Source organism: Leptopilina heterotoma, unplaced genomic scaffold (assembly GCF_015476425.1).
Source record: "Leptopilina heterotoma isolate Lh14 unplaced genomic scaffold, ASM1547642v1 Lhet_135, whole genome shotgun sequence".
NCBI lineage: Eukaryota > Metazoa > Arthropoda > Insecta > Hymenoptera > Figitidae > Leptopilina > Leptopilina heterotoma.
Genome location: NW_025110854.1, coordinates 1935484 through 1958453, shown reverse-complemented (window position 1 = coordinate 1958453; position 22970 = coordinate 1935484). Strand labels below are relative to the sequence as shown.

The 22970-nt window shown below is 32.7% G+C and overlaps 1 protein-coding gene across 3 annotated transcripts in view; it reads left to right on the top strand.

Annotated features, from left to right (window-relative positions):
- The window catches only part of LOC122497717 (probable JmjC domain-containing histone demethylation protein 2C), a 550088-nt gene that overhangs the window by 381025 nt on the left and 146093 nt on the right, over positions 1 to 22970 (top strand). For all 3 annotated transcript variants that reach the window (XM_043604996.1, XM_043604995.1, XM_043604994.1), the window contains exon 8: positions 19217 to 21011. In XM_043604996.1, the coding sequence (XP_043460931.1) occupies positions 19217 to 21011 (1795 nt within the window). The remainder of the gene's footprint in view (positions 1 to 19216; positions 21012 to 22970) is intronic.

Here is a 22970-nt window from a genome sequence, read left to right as displayed (position 1 = left end):
GAATGTAAAAGACAGTGCAACGTATCTGACTTATAGATAATATTTGTCGAGTGTTGAGCCAGACTTTTTCAAAATAACTCAAATTTTCGCAACCTTGGGGGCAATATTGGCAATAAGATTTGCAAATATTGGTCTAAATTGTCCCAAGGTTGCGAAAATTTAGAAACCAATTGCAAATTTTACAATTTGATTATTATACGAACTCTTATCTGCAATGTTGGCTCTGGGTTTCACAAGAAAAAGCAAAAATAATTCTGCGAGTAATTTGTAAATTGCCAAAGCTGAAAGTTGGCTAATCTTAAGGCCAATATTGGCCTAATGTCGACTGCGATTATAAAAACCAGTGTCAAACATGCAATTTGATTATTATAATTGCAATATTGCTCCAGACTTTAGCTAAATATTGTCCAATTTTGACAAATCTTATTGCCAACACTGGCCCATGTTTGTGATTATAAAACTAAGCTTCATAATTTGAACACTGTTGACAATATTGACCCGGGGCAGACCAGAAAGAGTGAAAAATAACTCTGGATTCTGATCCCTACTGAAGTTATCACTTTCTTTATACTTTGTCAGTATAAAGAAAACATCGCTTCAATGTCAATATTAATCGAAACATATTTGAAACTCATCATATACTTGTCAATAATAATTATGCACAATGGACCATTTTTTTTAAGCTCTCATGCGCTTTTTTCCATTCTCATTCACTTAACAACAATGTAATCAAGTATCTTTTTTTCGAAGAGTTCGAAATGGAATGCAATTTTTATATGGGGACGTGGACGAATTGAAAAGAAATGATAAGGGAGGGAAAGGAGATTATATTTTATTCTTGTGCAATATTCGACAATTTCTGCTTTAAAAGTTCTCTGCCATATGGCAGCGACATATGTGGTAAAATCCTTTACCAAAAAGCGATGAGTTGAGTGTTTCATATATCGGCGCACTCATGCACAACTAAGCTGAAAAATGATACCCTCAAAAAAATGTGTCCCACGAATACAAGCAGTGTAGAAATATTTAGATTTGGCCCTAATACACGACCTGATTTGAGTCCTATTTGTCCTGATAAACAATTCAAATAGTTCTTAATTCTGCGGCACTGATCGGGTCTTCATGGCTTCTAAACCGACTAAGAATTTTTGCAGATAAAGTTTTTGTTAAAGCACTTATTGTTATAATTTAAACACAGTGAGTCCAAGGCAGGATCAAATTTGGAAGTGGAATGCTGTCGAAGTCAACTTTTGTGTAGAAATTCTGACCGGGATCTGTTAGGGGACTTCAAAATTGGAACCAAGTTTGCAAATTCAACACATGGTTCTATAGGCGCTTGATTGTAATCGGGCTGAAGTACTGCTTTATCCTGGCCCTAATTGGCCCCCAAAGGGCCCTAAGAGCAAAATTTCTGTTTATAATTTCCAACTTCGGTGCGAATTCTCAAAAAACTCGATAATTTCGACCCCTTTTGTGCAACAGAATGGAGCGTTTTATTTATAAATGACTCGCAGACAAGGACATTTGTCAATATGTTTGTGTATATTTGTATTATTAGTTGAAATAAGTGGCCTCATCAGAAAATCGTCTCGAACGCGAATCAAGTCGTGCAACACGACTTTAAAGCTATATTGCTTCGCACTAATCGGACAATATACCAAGTTGGGGTCAATTGCCCGTGACGTCATTATGAAACCCAATAAATTTAATGGATCACCAACTCGAAAGTCATAAGCACGTGAGCAGTTCATGTTTCTTCTTTCTTGCTCCTTCTTCGATGAAACGAGAAACATTATACGTAAAACTAAATCTGCTTTTGAATTGAAATTTTCTTTTGTGAGAATTATCCTTTTTGAGTTATTATCTCTAAATGTAAGAACGATTCCTTCCAGGCATCGAAAGAATTATTTATCTCACGAATGTATTTTCTTTTTTGTTGCAGGTAAGACACGCGCTATAGTAGACTACAACTGCAGAAATCGTGTCTCTGGTTCGACCGTAAGAATAGTACAAAATTTACCGTTTATTATTTTATGGTAAACTTTATTTTATCATTGAAAGCTAAAGAAATATTTTTTACTTGTTTTTCATTTGAAAACATTTAAAGAAATATTAAAATATGGTTTCGACTTGAAATGAAACGCACTGCCCGACCTGGCTCCGATCAAAACTTGATTTAATTTGAGTTAAAGTATATCTAACTAAAGCCACGTTTTGATCTTCGTCCAAACCAGTTTTCAATTTCTACATGATTCTGAATTACCACTGCGGAATTCTTAAACGGACCCCGACTGGGCCTAGGTCGGGATACTCTAATACTGATTGAAACCAGTTGGGAACTGGACTGCTTTTCAGTTTTCATCAGATCTTAACTAAAGCCAATTGTGTGAAACGTTTCATTGACATTTTTCTTCTTCATACTTGGACCAAGTTGGGACCAGAGCTTGGGAAAGGCTAATCGGGGTCAGGTTTAGAAGCCTAATCAGGAATACAGGATGTAGCCTACTTTTAGCCTAGTTTCAATTGAGCTCCAATCGAAACCCTAGAAATTGAGTTCTAAAAATCTCTACTCGGGTTGAAATAGGGCGTCATCCTGGCATCCTTACTCGATAAAACAAACTTAATCTGTACATAAAGTTCGAGGCCCAATTATAATCGGCCCAAATTAGGTACTTTATCCTCGCTCTTCGACTGAATCAAAGTACCCAACCTGGGGTCTATCAGGGCCCGATAGAAAATTCCCCACCATTTCACAAATTTCTCATTTTATGAAACACAAAAGTTTAATCTGATTTTTTTACTACCCGAGAAAGTAAACTGCTTTCAACTTTGCGCCTGACATTGTGTAATAACAGTAAATTTATAAACGATACACAGCTTTTGAACTTTACGATGGAGATTTGGTGCAGAAATTACGATCAGATGTTTAATTTTCCAAAGTTGAAAGTAACAGATTATAATCTTGTGAAAGGATAGGGGGGGAAAGGGTTGGAGTATTAAAAGGAGAAACAGTTTCAGGGGTCAATTCAATGTGAAAGAATGTAGCCTAGAACCTGTTCACCCATAGGGTCACATGTTTCATTTCCGCGTTTACGGCACCCCATAAAAGCCAAAAGCCATTAATGACCAACGTCGTTCTTAATCTCCTCTATACATATAAATATTCTGCAACTTTCGGAGCGTTTAATGAACAATTTACTTCTTTGCACAATTTGAAAGTGGAATTTAGATAAATTTATTTACACTTTTAATTTTTACAAGCATTTATATTTTTTCAAGAGTTTAAAAATTTATTTACAAAACTAAATTACAATGTGCTGGGCAATCTCTATTTTATCTTTTCTATACTTTATGGAAAATAAGAATCTCGCTCGATTTTTTTTATTTAAACAGTTAATAATATTTAAATAGTTAGTTTCTCGTATACTTTTGAAACAGTAGTTTTAATTATTATTTATGTCAATAATTTAAATAAATGGTAGTTGAAATTATTCAAATTATCCACTACTATCAATTTTAATTAATGATTGCTTCAGTTTCTTATATCTTCAATTAATGGGAATTAATAAAAGTTTTCGTGTCGTCTGGGCTGCAATTTAATAAATTTTATTAGCGCGAAATTCAAAAAAAGAAAAATTTAATTAATAATATACCTATGTGCAAATGTCGGCAGTGAATGATAATTTAAAATGCTATAATAAAAAAAGTTTCTTAAAAATGAAAATAAGAATAAAATATAAAATTTTTCTCACTTTAATTATTAATTATACAAAAGTATTTGTTTTTAATAATTTGAATAATAGAAAAGAAATTGTTTTAATAGCTTATCTTTCACTAATAATTGTGAAAGGTGAAAAGTACAGAGTAAAAAAAGTGAAAAACTATAGAAAAGAAACTCTCGCTGAAGGTGAAAAGAAAAAATTGTCGTCACTAAATGAAATGATATAATGCAATGAAAAATCAATAGCAACCATGACCCAATTTCAATCTAGAAGCACAAAACTCGACGACCCTGAGACGAGTGATTTTAATCCCTTCCATCATTAAAACCAAAAGGCAACGACCACACGTAAATATAGGATAAAATAAATTGACACATATATTTAAAGCGCAAATTACATTTTAATTTTTTGTTTTACATTTATTACTTCCACTCGTCGCGCATCGATGGTATAGCTCGGTTGGTGGAATCCAGTTGCTTGCAATCACAGAGGTTAAGCCACTTTGAGTGCGGTTAGTACTTGGATGGGTGACCTTCTGTGAATATCGCTACAGTCTCGGTTTTTTCGCTGATCGAGATATATCATACGGGAGGTTTGACGCCGAGGCTATGTTTGTGCATTTGTGATGGCTATCCAAATGTACATTCATGACTCGACGTCAATAAACCGGTTGTACTCGGGAAGTAGGTTTTCTGCAGTTTTCCTCTCCCCTGGCCAAATGTCCAGGTGAATGCGAGTACTCCTAACCTAAGTCGGCTGCAGCCGCAAAAGTATAGGGACCCCAAAGAGTTTGTGAGTTAGGAAAGTTTAGTAGTGATGTTGAGGAGATTGTAAAGACCCGAAAGGGTATACAATGAAATCATACTTCCACTCGTCGCGCGAATGCGAAAGGAGTCATGTACTGTTTTCCTTGGCTGGCGTATTAGCACTTCTCAAATATAGATATGTGGATCACATGTTCGTTTTCCACACATGTTGTATATTTAAACTGTTTTCAAGTATATACTTATTCTCGTTATTCTTTTCTTTCTTTCTTTCTTCTTTTGCTTCCTTTGAAGTCGTTATGTTATATTTCTTTTTATTGTACATGTCGCGAACAGAAGTGAATTGACGATTGAATGGTCAGTGACCGGACGTGACGTGCCTTTGAACCAAGATGGCTGACACGATAATTACTCGCGTGTTTACGACCTATAAAGTCAAGCGCCCCGGGTTTCTTTCACGTTCACTCACTCACTCACAAACACACAAACACACACACACACACACGCACACAGTGCTTGTCACAATTCTTAACTAGCGCGATACACGCGATCTATATATTCCAACTTTACTCAAGTATCCTCTTTCGACGTTTTCCCTCTCTTGATTGGAGACGATAGGAGAGAAGAAATAATTTTCCCTGTTTAACATTCTCCAATTCGTGACTTACTTTGACCTTTGACCCTGCACAATATCAAGGTCAATTTTTTCATTTTTCTTTTTTCATATTGGTATCATTTTTTTTTTAGAAATGAATTTTTTTTTATTGGCTCTGCTAATTTTAAGCGCACTTTTAATTATATAATAATTTTATAATCTTATAATTATTGATTGTGACAAATCTATTCAGTTTTTTTTTTGCTTCTTTAGAAATTATAGTTGAAGTGATTGGCAGTCGTAACTATGGTAGTTATTTATAATCAAGCGCAATTACCATTTAATAAAACTACCGTTAATTTTAACCACCATTGAAAGAAACAATATTTGATTTCCACTTGTTACGTACATTACAACTTTTACTATTTTTAAAGTAAATTTTACTACAGACCAAGTAAAATCTACTAAATTTTTTTTTCTTACATTTAATTTATTTCGAAAATAATAAAATTACTCCGGAGACAAATTACTCCGGCGGTAACAATGGTACTTATTTTTATATACGCCAACTTTTTATATTTTTTTTATGGTGATTAAAGTCAATGATATTTTTATTTTAGTAAAATATAATTACTTTACCATTACAAATTACCATATAGTAAATTACAAAAAAATAATAGAATCTAACATTAAAATAAGAAAAAGAACTGAGAAAATAATTCTAATTTTATTCATTCATATTTATAACTTATCAGCTGTTTTTTCATTAATAATATATCTATATATGTACACTGAGAGACCTTTGGGACTGTAGCGGAACAACGTATGTGACAGCAGCTCCACTATGGTTTTGGTGCGCTGCGGTAAAATTTTGGGCGCGTGACAGTCCCAAATGTTGGTGAGCTGACCCAAAGGTCTCTCAGTGTACGTATTCAATGACATTAGTTCATACCGTCGTTTATTTTTGTTTATCACTCTATATTTATATATTTAATTACGAGCATTATTACACTTCTTAATTGAACGTAAATCACGCGCGTAAATAATTTATAATTTTTTAATTTATACTTCAAGAGTATAAATGTAAATTTGTAAATTGCAGAAAAAATGTTACTCCACAGAGAAAAAAATTGAATAAAAAGTAACAAGAACTGAAGGAAAAAATTAAAATTAAAATCTTTATCACAGAAAATTTTTCTTTAAAAAAAGAAAATTAAAAAATAGCTGAACAGAAATAATAAATGAATTAACATTAGAAAGTAGAATTAGAATCGTTCGTAAGAAAAATTTTCCCCAAGAAAATGAAAATAAAAAATTGTAATAAAGAAATAAGAAGTAAGAAATTAATAAAAAAAACGGAATTCAAATTAGAAAGTAGAAATAGAAATAAACATAGAAAATTAAAAAATATAGAAAAAAGAGAATCATGACTAATTGAAAGATAAATTATTTTTTAAAATAAAACCAATAACAAGTGATATTGATATAGAAAATACAAAAAAGAATGAAATAAAGAAATAAAAGTTGTTCCCGATATTGCGAAATGAGATAAGAAAATATGACTTGTATATAAATGAAGAGTGCGACGAATCTCCATAATTCTCGCATATCATTGAAAACACCGAATCCATTATCAATGAAAATATTACGCATGACCTCAGCGATAGATCGCAAAACGTTTATTATACTTATTGTGCAACTGGAACGCCTTGATCAATGTTCTGTGTTCATATAATCATGATATGTCACGATGAAAATACAATATTACGATGCTGCGAGCAAATATGAAGGTCATCGCATTTAATACACAGATCATCGCGATTATGCATTATTCTTCCAAGTGGACAAAAAAACAGAGGACTAATGCATATAGTTTATTTTTATTTCAACTCTGCAGAAATAGAGACGTATGCAGTTTCAAATATTTAATGTCGCACATTCTTTTGCAAATATGATTTTATTTACAGAAATTTTTAATAATAATATATACCTATGAATCTTAAAATAGTACCTAATTTCATTTTCGGCACGAAAATTTAAACAATTTAATTTTTAATTTGCAAGTGTAGTTTTTAATGCGAAAGTTAAAATATAATCATTTTATAATCATTTTTTAAGTCATTTTTTAATTAAAATAAAATAGAAAAATAAAAATCAATAAATAATTTAAATTTAAATGAAAACTTTATAATAATATAATTCTTTAATTTTCAATATAAGAAAATGAATATAATAATAATTTTATGTTTCTCGTGTATTTTTTGATAGAGAGTGTGGTGCGAAAATAATTTCTTTTTTTTTCATGAAAAAATAAAGAGTTTATCTCCCCGGGATTATCTGAGTCACGCGTGTGATAGAGAAAGAATGTCAGGTCAAATGTCACAGATCAAATTACGAATGAGAAAGGGGATTTTAATGTCGATCTCTTCGTTTTTTGCTGACGTTAGAAACTCGGAAGCATTTGAAAATAGCCGATGATTGTGAGATATCAAAAATTCTTTTTCTCATTAGTTTATATTAAGTGCTTGAAAATTAATGCTTGAATTAATTAATTTTATTTATTTTAATAATTTTTATTTATTTTATTTATTTTTAGTTATTTTACTCATTTTTACTTATTTTGTTAATTTTTATTTATTATATCTAGTTTTATGAATTTTTTTTATTACTTTTTAATTGTCATTTGAGAAAAAATGTCTTGTCAAACGATTGTAGAAAGAAAATTTCATATTATAAATTGATATAGTTGTGAATATAATATTTTCAATTGGAAATAACAGACACTAGGGTTCATTGCACTTGTGAAGAGTACAATTTTAATAAGTGGTTTAAAAAGAATATTTTTAATAATTACATTAGAGTGAATAATAAAATGTAATTCATACTGTTATTGGAAAATTTCAATATTAGTAATGATTTCGATTATTGATAATTTTAATTAGTTATGAGTTTTAATTATAGATGGTTCTAATTAGTTTAAATCATTAACAACGCCTAATATGCGAAAGTAGTTAATAATCAATAACTTCAGAAAATAGAAATTTTACTAATAAATCTCTTCAATTAATGGTACTTTACACTCTTTGGAATTTAAACTCTTGTAATATTCTGTGAATATTGATTTTTATATTTATAAACATAATATGTCGATATTAGTTGAGAGAAATTTATAAATTAATGTACAGAAGTTTCAGAATTCAAAGCATTAATTTAGATTACTGTAGTTTCTAAAAACTGGTTGTTTTGATTCTTATCAAAGTATCATAAAAGTTATAGTTTAAAAAAATGTAAATAATATAATATCTTTAATATTATCGATCATTTCAATTATTGTACAAAGAATTGGAAATATCATTAATTTAATGATTTACTAAAATTAAAAATTGCAATAATTTGAAGCTACAAAATAATATTAATTAGAAATTTAGTTTCTCAATAAAAGAAAATAATAAGTGCATTTTAGAAAAAATGCGATAATTTTCGTCACATATTGCAACTAATGTAATGAGAGTTTATTTATTTTCCTTTTTGCTTTTATTGTGTCTGAATTAAATGTAGTTTATTTTATTTTGTATACCGTTATAACTAGTTGGGCGAGTGGATGCCTGTCAAAGGTTTACATTGCATCGTCGAAGAAGTTTGTTTGATAAAACTTGATTCAGATGAAACTGACGAGGCTGAATGCAATGCGACGAGTGAAAAAGGATTCACGTCAGAAGCAGTATATATAAAACAGTTTGAACGATATAATAAATTAGCCGCAGTGTAAAAGCGCCCGCGAGTATATAGTAAGTATATATGGGCGAGGACTGACAAACAGATCTAATCTGGCACAATGCCAGAGAGACGAGATCTTCTCAGACTCTCAGGAACCTCGTGCCAAAAATTTCCTCCATTCCCATTCTCGCGCGCGCACACACACTCTTTCAAAATTTATTTCTCTAATATATCACTTTCGAAGAAAATCTTTTTCACTCTCCTTAATATGTTTATCTCTACATTGTATCACTTTATACAAAAACAAAACGAAAAATACACTCTTTACTGGCAAAAAGTGACTGAAATTATCATTTTATACCCTAGAAGTAAAAAAATGATTAAAAATGAATTACTTTTTGAAAATTTATATTAATAAAAGTAAATTTTGTTATTGTCATATGAATAATGGTGCGCAAGATTTGAAAAAGGCATTTTTCAATTATGGGCAAATTCTCGCGCGAAGTTATGCTTACAAACACGCATACGTATGTATAATAATATATCCTTGAAGTTCAGAGCCACTTTGAGAATTCTAGTCTGGTATTCTTATGGACTTTTACAGTCGAGTGGAAAAAGAAAAAGAGAGAATCAACGAGGCCAACAAGACCTTGAGTTCGCCAAGTGACTCCCATTCCATATCTGTAAAAATACAATATATACAGCAACTCACCAGCTGTACCCTCGGGGTTCAGACTGTCCACTACATGCATACACACTTCGCGATTATTACCATTCCGCATACCTGCGCCGATCATTTTCCTAATAATTCACCAGCGGGGCAAAAACCACTATTTTTACACTATTTTTACATACCTCAAATTTTTCAACGAAATTTCTACTCTCTATTCAATATTCTAATTTAAATAAGCGATTACTTTGCTTTTATCAAATAAATATTTATTTATATTGAGTTAAATCGAATAAATTGTATTCGAACCAATAATTTCAGTATTTTAACTTTTAAGCAATTTAAATACCTACCATTTATTTTCCAATTTCGCATATTAATTTTTTAATCACAATTTACTCGAAAGTATAAAATTGATTCTAGAGTGATCCACATTTTAGGTATCAATTCGTTATGCAATTTGATACTTTTAAGTTTTAAGAGTGAAATGAAATAAAAATTATTTGATACAAATAAATATTTTTATTTTATAATAGACAAGTATTTGAATCGAATAACTTTTTTTCAATACAAAAAAATATTTTCTAATAAAATTCTAATTTTAACGAAATATAGGAGATGAAAAAAATCATCGTTCATTTGAACGTGTTCAAATCTTTAGGAACATATTATTTGTCCAAATTTTATCGAAATATTTCACTTTATAATCTAATAATAACAACTCGAAATATTATTCAAAATATTTCCAATAATGGAAACAATAATCTATTGTTTAAAATTAAATATAATATCATTACTATATATACAAATATTTCGTAATAATTTAACAAAAGGAATCACGTAATATATAAATTGATCAATAATATTTGCATAACTGTCAATAATAGAGGAATTTAACAATCATTTTCTCTTTACCAGAAATCATAATTTAATACTTCATATCCGTCAAAGGATTTTTATAAATTTTGTTTCTATTGAATTTTCCTTTTATTATTTTATCGCAGTATAGTGAAATTTAACTAATTTAATAGAAAAAAATCAAATACTAATTTATATTATTAAGAAAATTCTACTAATTCAAATATAGGAATTTTATTTTTTTAATAATACTAATAATTTAGGAATGTAAAAAGTAAAACTGCTTAATTTAAATATATAGTAAAATTAATTAAAATATTAAAAAATAGTGAAATGTTTTTAAAAAAAATTATAATTCAGTAGAAATTTTAGATAATTAACCTCAGTTTCAGTTATTAGTGGAATTATTACTATATTTTAATCAGTAACCAAGTTTTAACTATTAAATTAGTGTTTTTAACTATTTCAAATTTAGAAGAAACTTTATGAGTGATGAATAATGTTGCGTTTATCATAAGTGAGAACAGCTTTTAGTTTTTCACTTTTAATTAAACCCTCTTATTCTTAGATAATTGGCAATTTTTGTTGTGAACCTTCCTTTGCACGTATGGATGAATTTTTAATTTTATTGAATCTTTTGTCAAGTGTTTCGTGAACTACATGGTTGTTGAACTAACTATGTAGTTTGGTCACGTCGCACTGCTGCTAAATGTACATTAATTAAATACCTTAATTGCCAAAGTACCGTGATACTCGCATGTATCCGCTTTCGCTACACGTACTAACTACCCGGAACGGGTGCAACTTCTAGAATCTAGACGCTCAATTTATATATATGTATATGCATAAACCAGTACGAAGCAACTCTATTAATAATGCCACTAGAGTCTTTGCAAAAATTTATTCCTTTAATTTCCCACTTTCAAAATCGTACCTCTCGTATTATCATAAATAAGTTTGAAATTATCCCCAGCTATACTAGTCTGCGCATATTGTATAATTTTCGAGGGGAAATTAACACGAGTGGATTATTTTAAACATTTTGAATATTAACTATGCTTTTGTTTTTTTTTCTTTAAAAAATATTGTTTGAAAAATTTTTAATTGAAAATGAAATTGAAACTTTTCAAATTTTTAGAAAATAAAGAAAAAAATTTTCCTCAAGAAAATGTTCTGGTACATTTATTTACAAATGTCTTTAATGGTAAAATTATTCGATAACGTAAATAACTTCTTTTTTAAATAAATATTTAATTATTATTACTTTTCCATAGGAATTAAGATTTTCAAAAATTTCAAATTCAAACCTTTTTGAAATTAAACAACTTTAAAAATATTTGTTATAAAACATGAAGATATCGATTGCTCCGAGTCGAAGACTCGTAATGATCGACATCTTCTTCGTGCTTTAGCGCGCGAATTGTTGCTAGTTATTGTATTGTTATGTTAAAAAAGTTAATTATGTTAATTAAAAAAGTTTAATTTCTTTTTAGTTTTTGAGTTCTAATTTTAAAAAAATATTAAAAACAAAGTCGTCGTTCATTTGATCGTGTTCGAATCTTCACCGAAATTAATTTAAAAAAATTCTAAGTTTTAAATCTTTTGATATTCAATTATTTCTAAAAATTGCAACTTTTTTAAGTAAAGTCTTTTCTAAGTCAAGTTATAATTCATAACTTCAAAAAAGTTAGTCTAGAATTTAATTATTTAAAACAAATTTAATTATTTGCAGAAATAAGTTAAAATCAAGGTTATGTTTTAGAAATTCATTGTATGTAATTGAAAAAATTTTAAAATGAACAAAAATTGAAATAGAATTCTATGGATTTTCAAAAATATTTTTGAACGTTAAAAACAGAATTTTTGAAGTAATTTTAGAATTTTGATATATTTCCTTTTTAAATAAAAATTGTGCGGATTAAAACTTTAGATAAAATTATCTAAAGTTATCCTAATTTCCGTGACCAATTTCATTTTCCCTGACTTTTGGCAACCCTGATATTGTAAATAATAAATTCTGATATTACAGTAATAATTTCCCTTATACTGAAGTAAAAAATAATTTTAGTTTTCGAGATTTATTGTATTGTAAATATAAAAAAATGGTTTAAAAACGCAGTTAAATTACAAATCCTATTTGTTCAATGTGTCTCGTTGCTTTTTTCAACAACAAGAGAATTTTTTTTAAACAAACAACACTTTTTCGATAAATAATAATAATAATCGATGAAAATAAATTCCATTATTAATGATAAGCATATATATAGATGTGATAATGAAAGGAAAAAACAGATACAATGATGAAAAAGAAGAAGGAGAAATAAACAATTGTGAATTGAATTTCAATTGACGTATAAAATAGATACAATTTTTCTTTATAATATATAGTTGTACTGATTATTGCTATTATTAATGTCAGTCATTTCGAATCTATAATCGAGTTACTGTAAACAAAATGTAATAATTCGTATATATATCTGGATATTTATACAGATAGATATTATCACGTTTTTCAAACTGTGCAAATATGTGCTTTCATGTTTTTCAAGTGTTGATCAAGAATTTATTAAAATTTCTCATTTTATCAGATGATAATAATAATAATAATAATAATAATAATTGCGTGCGTGTTTCAAATATGCCTATATTTTCTGCCTCAAAACAATTATTTTCTATTTGAAATTTCTTGTTTATTTCTTTTTCACCTATACTTTTGGGTCAAAACAATTTTCTATTTTTAATTTTTCTTCGATTTTTTTTTTTGCATCAAAACATTTGTTTCTTTTTTTTCTGTTTCGCCTACTTTTTGTCAAAACGTTTTTTATTTGAAATTTTCTTCAAGTTTTTCTAATTTATTTTTTTATTCTTTGAAAAAAACGCTTCATTGAAAAAATCAACTTTTTTTCCCCTGAGTTTCATTTAATTTTTATTTTAACACTTTCTTTTTGTTTTTTTCACTGAACTAGAAAGAAAAAAATTTTTTTTTCTGTTTGAAAAACAATTAATTTCGGGATTTTTTTCTCCTCTCGTAAAAACTGTCGATGTCATAAAAAATAGAGGTAAATGTTTGTGAAGAGGCAATCTATTGTTAAAAAAAAAGAATTCAAAGAACGTGTCAATATAGATAAAAATTCTACCTGTGGTAGCCGGTGTATTTTGTGTCGAACGGATAAAATGACAATACATCTGCATGAACCTTTGGAGCGCCAGGAGGGAGGGAGAGAGAGAGAAAACTACTATTCGTCGCATTAATGCTATAATGTATGTCACAGGGGTGAATATTGTGATGCAGTGCAGGCCGAGAGTGTATATATATGTGTGTAGGGTGAGGTAGGAAAGAAAGGGCTTTGAGGGTGGTAGGATGAAGTTCAGACCGGAAGATAACCGAGGGGTAGAATTTGACAAAGGGTTTAAATGCCAATGGGAGCACGCCATGTTTCCCTTCGACGACTCGACGACCCTTCAGAATACTAAGTCTGCAACCATTTTGCCATCTAGTTGATATGTATTGACCCGACGACTACGACGACGGCGACGAATTCTATTTCTAAAGAATACATTTTCCATTAATCAAAATATCATCCCTTTTTTGAGGTGTTTTTCATGGAAATAATCTCTAATCTTATCATACATATGAATTATTCGCCTGAAATTTTGATTGATAAATAAATCTTAGAAGCAACGTTGCCAGTATTGAGCCAATAGTGCACCAGGACTGTGAATGTTGATATTAACACCAAAAGTTGCTCGCATTGTCATTGCGAAAGTTGGCGAGGAATTGGATTAATTCTAAGAAGAAAAAATGCCACAATTAGGCCAGTATTTCTCCAAAGTTGGAAATGTAGAAACGAATGTCAAACTTTCATTGGTATTCGTTAGAGAATTCTTTTTCGTTACATATTCTTGCAAAAACCTGACGATAAATTCTTACTCACTATTTAACCTTGAAATTGAGCCTTAAACATTGAATTTTGGCGATAAAATTCTATCCAATATTCAATCAACATAATTCGGATTCAACCTTGGACTAATCTTGGCGCTGATAATGGTTCCAATATTCCAATTCCTTGTTTCCTTTTTTACTTTTGGTGAAAGTAAAAAAGGAAAAAAAAAGAAAAGTTCAAAAGACAACTGTTAAATAATTTCTCTTTAACTGTAAATGAATTATTAATAAAGCGACTAATGAAAATAGAAAAATAAATTTTGAGAAATAAATTACAATAGGTTATTACTCGATATTAAAATCGAGTTTATTTTCACCTAACGACGTAATTTAGAGGAACGTTAATGAAACTCTCATTAAAATATTTAGGAGCAGTGAACATTTTGGCGAAATGTAGAAATAAGAGCGAATTTTAAGTGGGTAGTCGAAAATCCAGGCAAAGAGAGAAAGAGAGAGAGAGAGAGGGAGAGATAAAACAGTTTTTGGTGGGTTGGTCATTAACCACATAAAAGGGATAAAGTACAAATTCGACCCCGACTATCCACTTGAGACTTGATATTAGTTTCGTATGGCCGAGCAACAAGGGTACACATAAAAAGGGTTAAAGGTCATTCTACAACTGTTTCAATGTACTCTAAATATTTTTTGTTTTCTCTATTTTATTTTATTTTTTTTTTATTTCTATTTTTGTTTCAAGTCTTTGATTTGTGTTTGTCTAGAACAAAAAGGACGTAGTGATGGTTTTATTTCCTTATAATGTCCTATACGAATATTTTGCCTCGAAATCGGAACAAACGTGACTTCATTTTGTTGAGTCATTCGAGAAATAGTTTGCATTATTTGTTTCTTTCCGATTATGGAGAGATAAAATTTGTTGAAAGAGTTGCACACGCGAAGACATAAATGGCACGAATTTTCGATGACAAAGAGTTGTAAAAAAAGGAATAGTGAACACGACTAGGTGCTTTTTTTCTCTTCTTTCATTCTTTTTTTTATTGTCGGACGTAAACAAATTTTCTTTTTTTAAGACTTCTTTGAAAATATAAGGTGAGATAGTCCATCCGTGGATATATGTATATGTGACGCTCCACGAGAAAAGGGACCTTATGACTTACAGACGAATTTTGCAGGAGAGGCATTTAAAGTGGAACCACTCTGATTGGTCAAGACGTTTCATTGAAAGTCAGTCCCACTACTCACTTCACATTGATAGTTATCCATGTTACACGAAGCGCATGAGTTGTACGTACATAACCTGTGTAGTTGTGTTAGAAAGTAGAGGGGCTGATTTTCTAAACAACCGGGTGTAAACATTTAAAAGGTTCATTTTTAAACATTGATAACAAAAAAACCTGTAAGTAGAAATTATTTTTGCCTTTTGTATATGAAAGAGCAACTCAAAAAGTACGGAATGATATAAATAACTCAAAATTAATTTTTTTGCAGCTAAGGTCCCTTTTCTCGTGGAGCGTCACATATATATATATATTTATTTATGAAAATAAAGATAGCAGCACGCTTGGAAATAAAGATAGCAAAAGAAAAAGTGCAGAGAGAAGAAACCAATAAAAACATTAGAACAAAAAGCAAAATAATGTTTTTTACCTTGAATATTAAATAAAGAAAAATATTAACTTAATTGTCTAAAACATTAAAATTACATAATATACATGGGCTATTTCATATGTAATTTCCCGTGTAGAAATTTCCCTACTATGGCCATATAAGGGAATGAAACACACGGCCCGACTTGGGCCAGATCGGGGCGACGATCAAATGTGGATTTCCTGATCAGGGCCATGTCGGGCTTTATAGAAAAGTATGAAATACGTATCTTTTTATTTTTGTTTAATTTTTCAAATGTTCGAATTATGGATTTTCAAAATTTTGGATTTGCGAATGTAGACCTATTTTCAGTAGCTTATAAGTCTGAAAATATTGTGTTTAGAAAAAAGTAGTAGTAAATAATGGTAAATATTAAAAATAATAAATAATATCAAATTATTAAAAGAATAATAATATACATAATTAAAAATATTAAATATAGTAGTAATAGCAGTAAAAAAGAATATGAATAAATTTAAAAAAATCGCTTTATTTGGAACATATTGATAATTTGTTTACAAACGATGATATATTGAATGAAATACATAATAATGATACTTGAATGAAATAAGTGGAAAATTAATTTAAAGCGAAAACAGTTTAATGGAAAATTGTGATTGGATTTGAAATTCATTAAGGGAAAACGGGAAACCTTATATATTGCCATGCCAATATTTTGTGAATCTCCACCACCGCGAACGAGAGAGCTATTGCATAATCCGTCATTCGATATTCAACGCAACGCTGGTCACGTTAAATCCTCTTTACTCCTTGGCACATTCTGATGGAATTCATCAACGTCAGAGAGAAAGAGTGTGTGAGAGAGAAAGAGAGACTGTTCAATTAATGCTTTATATACATGCATATTTTCAACGAATTCACTTTATTTTTTAATACAAAACATATTTTTAGTTTTGTTCAAAAATTCTTTGTTATATTTTTGTTTCCTTTCGTTTTACTTTCATCTTTCTAAATTTACAAAAAAATTCCTGTAATTTTCTTCACAAATTTCTTTGAATCTTTTTATTTCCGAGAAAATTTCAATAAAATTCAGACTATGATAAATTTTACATGATTCTAATATCTAATTACAATTCAGATTCTAATAATAATAATAATTCCAGTTAAAAAGATTTTCAGAAAAGTGATTCCATTTGGAATTCCCCAGGAATTGTAAATTTGACTGAAAATTCTTTTATTAATTGAAGAAAATTAGGAATAAAGAATTCTTGAAATTTTGCGATGCAGAATGTAGAAGGACACTTTCTGTAACAACTTTCCAAGTTGAATTTTTTTTTTCATTTTTTTTTCTTCTTTGAAAAGAGAAATTCTTGTTGGCTAATAAAATATCGAACCTGTTATAGTTTTGCATTTAGATCGTCTCCTCTTGATTTTCAATTACATTTGCGTTGTTTGCGTAACATGTAACGGTTCGAGGAGAAGGAGATTTAAGATGACCTGACAGGCGTACGTTATAACCGCGAACTCACCAAGAAGCTAAGAATCTTGATGACTCTGAAGAGAAAAACACTATTAACGATTAGCAAATAGAATCTGACAGCTCATTAGACTGTAAAACGATGATTTATCACTATTGAAAATACCAACATTGTAGTTGTATGGTAATTGAAAAAGAAAATCTATTTTCGATCCTGGAGAAAAATTAGCCAGAAAGTCGTTTGAAGATTGTATCGGAAGTTTAAAAATATTTTCCAACGGGATTCCGATTGTAATTTCGATCAGAATCTGAGAAACAATCTTACCAACATTGCCCCAATGTGGCCAAACTTGGCAATAAATTGTAATCCAAGTTTCTGTCTTGAGATTTAACATTGAACCATTGGGCTAATCTTCGCGTTAAAAGTGATCTAATATTCAATCACTAGATTCGGTATTGAATTTTGAGCAAAACTTGTGAAACGAATTTTGCTGCAGTATTTATCCTTGTGATTTGGTATCCAATACCTTGGGCACATCTTGTCAATAAAAGTTGTTCCATAACCAAAACATTCGTCTGGGCAAGAAACACTCAAGCTCGGACGAATCCTGGCTCAATATTGGAAACTGTCTTTAAAATTATTCCTATCTTGTACGAATCGAAATTCTGATCTTCGAATTGACGGAATTTTTCTTTAATTCGATTTCTACGTTATCTTCGCGTACATATAGTTATTCTGTCAACTGCATAAATGAAATGAACATGTGTCGGATTATTGAAGGTATGAGAAGGAGGAAACGTACCCCCGCGCATAATATGCAACGGTGCTAGTCATTGGAGTGGCACCGAGAGAGCTGGCTCTGCCCCTCTGGGTAATAACAGTAAATTCTGAGCAATAAATCCCTCTTCTCTCTCCCTCTTACTCTCTCTTGCTCTTCTTCCCTCTTTCTCGCTCAGCCTCGGCTTCTCTAACCTCCGTGTATATTGTAAATTATTCCCATGCTCCGGACATGTACCGCACGTACCGAGTTAGCCACATACTTCAACTGCAGACTCCATTCGCGAGTACTCTTAAAAATCTCTTCTTCACAAGTGCCTGGAAATGATTTCAGGCACTTGATTATTCTCGTTACATTGTTTTATGATCCCCTGAAATCAGATTTTACAGAAAGAATTATTAAAACTGGATAGACCCTGATGGTATTCGTGCTCAAGTTGGGCGTTTTTCATTTGTCCCTAGTGGGCCTGATCTCCCTTGTAGAAATTGACAAACCTGGCCCAGACTGACCATACCCCTGACCTGCCAGGGCCAAGTTGAGCCAAGTTGATTCCATACTTATGTTTGTATACACGGAATTAAGGGAATTGAATTTATCGAACGAGTTTAGCTCTTGATTCGAATTTTCTCGTATTGTTGGTTTGTGAAACAGAGAGGAATTCCCGCTGAGAATTAAGTAGCGTGTCTGCCCGCATATATATAGTTTGTGATTCACTAGCTGCGGGTATCAGAAGGATTAGCCTCGTAAACCAAGTTCCCTAATACGTTCCGATAGTCATTACATCACGCCTGTCAGCTGACTAAAATTGATAGTCTGTAATGAACAACGTAATATCATGTGTCGTATATTCTCTATTAATTCCAATCTCCCGAAGATCGTCAATAAAAAAGAAAAAGAAATTAGATCAGAATTGATTTTTTATTCCAAGTGTAATTTTTCAAGTCTTGTCTCCTTTGATCCATATCGATGGATCAACTATCGATTTATGAAAGATAAGAATTATCAGTATTTTATGTGTCAATAACAATCATTATTATTGACAATGTAGCGATTAGAAAATGTAATTAGTAAGAAAAAATTATGAAATTATCACTCACGTTTTTCGTTTTTTTGAAATTGTTTCAGATAAGAGTAATACACGCGGTAATCGCCGGAGACGCAATAGTGAAAGTGCCAGTCGTGAGAAAGGCGAAAGGACTCAAGTTGAATCGGAGGAGACTCTTTCAGTGGGACAGGAAGATCGGGAGAATAAGGGACCTTCTGCTGGGAGACAAGGGAATCGAACGCCCAGAACTGTATTGGAAGAGGCGAATCCAGCGCCTGGTAGTTTATCGAAATTAAGACGTCGTGGGACAACGGTAAAGAGTCCAGTGGAGAGTATTTCACAAAGACCGGTGAGAAAAAAACCTCGGCCAGGTGGTGAATTAAAACTCAGTGGGGAATACGAGTCGCCGGAGGAGCAGCTGTTAGTTAAAGAGGATAAGAAAGAACGGCTTGAATGTAGGTCCGAGGAGGAGGAGGTGGAGAATCGTGACGAAGAGGATGAATGTTGTGATCCGTTGATAAAGCGTCTGAAGGCAAATTCAACACCCCGTAAGACAAAATCAGAGAAGAAGGATTTTGAACCTGACATTCAAGAAACTGTCAAAGAGAAAGTATTCCAGCAATTAAAGACTGAAACTGAGGGCGAACGGGTCGAGAACGAGGAGAGTCAATCCAGAGAACGTGATCGGGAACCAGAACCTCCACCTTCCAAGGACGTTGAGTCGAGTGAGACTTTGACCGTAGATCCTGATACAAAATCATCGACGCAAGCTCTTGAGGAACGATTGTCCAACGGTTCATTGTCGGATGAAGCGACCCCTGACGAAAATAAACGCCTCGGGTGTACGTCACCTGTAAATTGTGTAAAATCGTCCAAGAAGGAGGAGGAAAGAAAAGAGGACGAGGAAAAGGAGAAGTCGCGCGAGTCTAGTGCACCCGGCAGGCCGGATTCGAGAGTTGACACTACCGAGGACAGTGGTTTGGGCAGCAGTGCCAGAGCGGCAAGTGTTGAGTCCGTAGAGTTGCTCGAGTCCAGTAGTCAGGACTCAAGCTCCGTGCTGGAGAGGCTGAGTCCGTTGCCAGGCGGCCGTGGGCGGCAAAGCCTGCTCCTGGAGGAGCAGGAACGAAGTCGTCACAACGAAAGCCCCGTCATCTTAGCCGAGAGGTTGAATAAGCCACCGCCACCCATATCGGGTCATCATTTACAGTACCATCATCATCATCAGTCTCTGCACCATCGTTTCTCAACCGGAAGTCCTGTGATTCATCAGCAACATTTACAAATACCAGGCAGTCCTCACCACCACCATTTGACATCGGCTAGCCTCCTCGAGGTGCAACAGCAGTCGCTACCATCGCAGGGCGGCGATGAGGCCGGCCTCATGGAGGTGGAGGCCGGGGCCGGAGTTGGTTTACCAGGCGGAGGCGTTCTCGGTGGCGTTGCTGCCGCTGGAACGTTACGGGCTGCCACCACCTACGGTGACAGTGGCTCTGACAGTGGTGTAAGCTCATTGAGAAGTGCCGGTTCCGGTGACGAGAGAAGCGGAAGTCGAAGTTCTGCCCTCAGCGCCGAAGAAACGGCGCCCGCCGCTACACCGGCGAGGGTTTGGCACGTTCAAAGCGTTCAGCACACTTCACTTCTGATGGCCCATCCCCAGGGTCCGCCAAATCCCGCGGCGAGCTCCACGTCTTCCTCAGTTCCACCTCTGGGTTATCAGAGTTCTAATCCTCAAGGTCATCATCATCCAGTTGTCGCGACCGAGATGCTTTGGCGACCGCCCAGATATCCACCGCCACTTCCCCATGCGCTTCTTGCTCCGACGCAGCCCAGTCCCGAGGAACTGCTGGAGAGGGATCGACACGAGAGAATGCTTCGGTGAGTTTTATTCCTAACTACCTTTCTTTCTCACTACCTAAAATTCCATCTGGACGAAGGTGTTTCTCTTTCGTGTTTTGCAATCGGCGGACAAAATGTCTGCAATTCAAATTGCAAATGGCAACGAGCTGATATGAACCATTAGTCGAGGCGCTTTTCTTTACAGAGCGCGCTAGCATCTTTTACACCAAAGGAGAAGTGTCCCACTTTTTCAGTAAAGTAAAACTTCCTTATTCTATATCCGATTGTTGCTTTTTATTTTCGCAACAATTCCTCTGTAGACAGAGAGGCGCCACTTGTTTAAAACAAAGATGGCCGATGCTAGGTAGTTTATTCAAATAATCTGCAACGTAAACAAGTGGAGTCTGTATTTTTTTACATTAAAATTTTGTTTCTTAAGTATTCTTGGTTAAAAATATGTTAGTTAAACTACCAATAGGAAAAATTCCCTTGCATCCGGCAAATTTCAGAATCATCTACAATTTACATGATGCTACAAATTCTACTATGAGAATACCAATAATAATTGTAGAACTCAATATCTATTATTAGAATTTTTTAAATATTGTATTTTAATACCAATTTAATGAAGAAGAAGTAGAAGAAGCAATTTTAATACAAAAAGCTTCTAAATTAAAATCAGAGAAAAGGAAATTGCGAACGAAAAAAAATGCTTAGAAAGAATCATGGGTGCAATTGACCGTTGAAGCAGCTGCGTTTTGAGTATTTCTTGCATTCTGGATACCTTAAGGCTCTTGGCCTTCAAAGTCTCTTTATTTGATCGGTCTCGCGTGACTACCAAGTATTCGCAGTATTCTTGTACAACAAGGAAGCGAGAGTGGGATAGAGAAAAAGAGAGAGAGAGAGATAGTTTCAGTATCTGTATGCTTGAGGAGAAGGCGTGCAAGAGTGAATGGGTGTGTTTCCGGACGCCAGCTGCGAGTCACTCCTAACTTCCGTCCGATTATTGCTCGCGATATACGTGGCTTGCCTAAGCAATCAAACTATTACGGGTCGCTGCCACCGACGTAGACTAGAATGAATAGCAACGACCCGAAACCACCGTATTAGGCTATAAATAACTCGACCACTATTCTCTCTCACTCCAAGCACTTAGCATGTGCTTAACCTGTTCGCACTGATGAACTATAGGTGGAGATACAACATCTCATGAGCATATATAGGTGCACCTAATCTCGGAAGTCATCTTCCTAGGTAAATCCTGCTACGATGTAGAAACCACAATTTACCACCACCAATTATTTCTGAACTAATCGTTTTTGCATTCTTGATGCAAAATTCATGCAAGTGTTTCGTGACTACCTGAACATTTTTTTATATTCTTTAGGGTTTTGTGCAATTCTAAATGTATTATTTGGAAATTTAGTATTTGTATTTGATTGATTGAATTCAAATTCGGTGATTGCAATCTCCAGAATAATAATTTTCTTAAATTATTGTGGATTTCAATAAAATTTTAAAACATTAGGATGATAATAATAACAAAACGCTCTCGATAATACCGCTAAGAAAAAAAATCCCTTCTCAAAGTTTTTGAAAAATTCATGAAGAAATACACCTAACAGAACTTTAAACTATACGAGTCTTGAATTCTCATTGAATAATCACGAGTTCTCTCGAAAATATTCGAGAATACTTATCGGAAAGTAATATCGCAGTCAGTGACCGTAAACGTTCAATACACCATAATTCCGGAAGCGAATTCGCTGCCTCGCCTAGCGTGTCAGGGAATACATTCAACTTCTTATGAGGCTAAGTTTTACACTGGAATAACTTGACCCACAGGAGCTCGTTCATAGGCCATCTTTTCAAGATGAAGAGGGGAGTTGAAGGGCAAAGAGAGGGGAATAATATCTATTCTAAGCGAGTAATACACACAGACACACTAACGCTGCTCGAAAGGGGAATTCACGACTATAAGTCGACAGGTTCAAAACT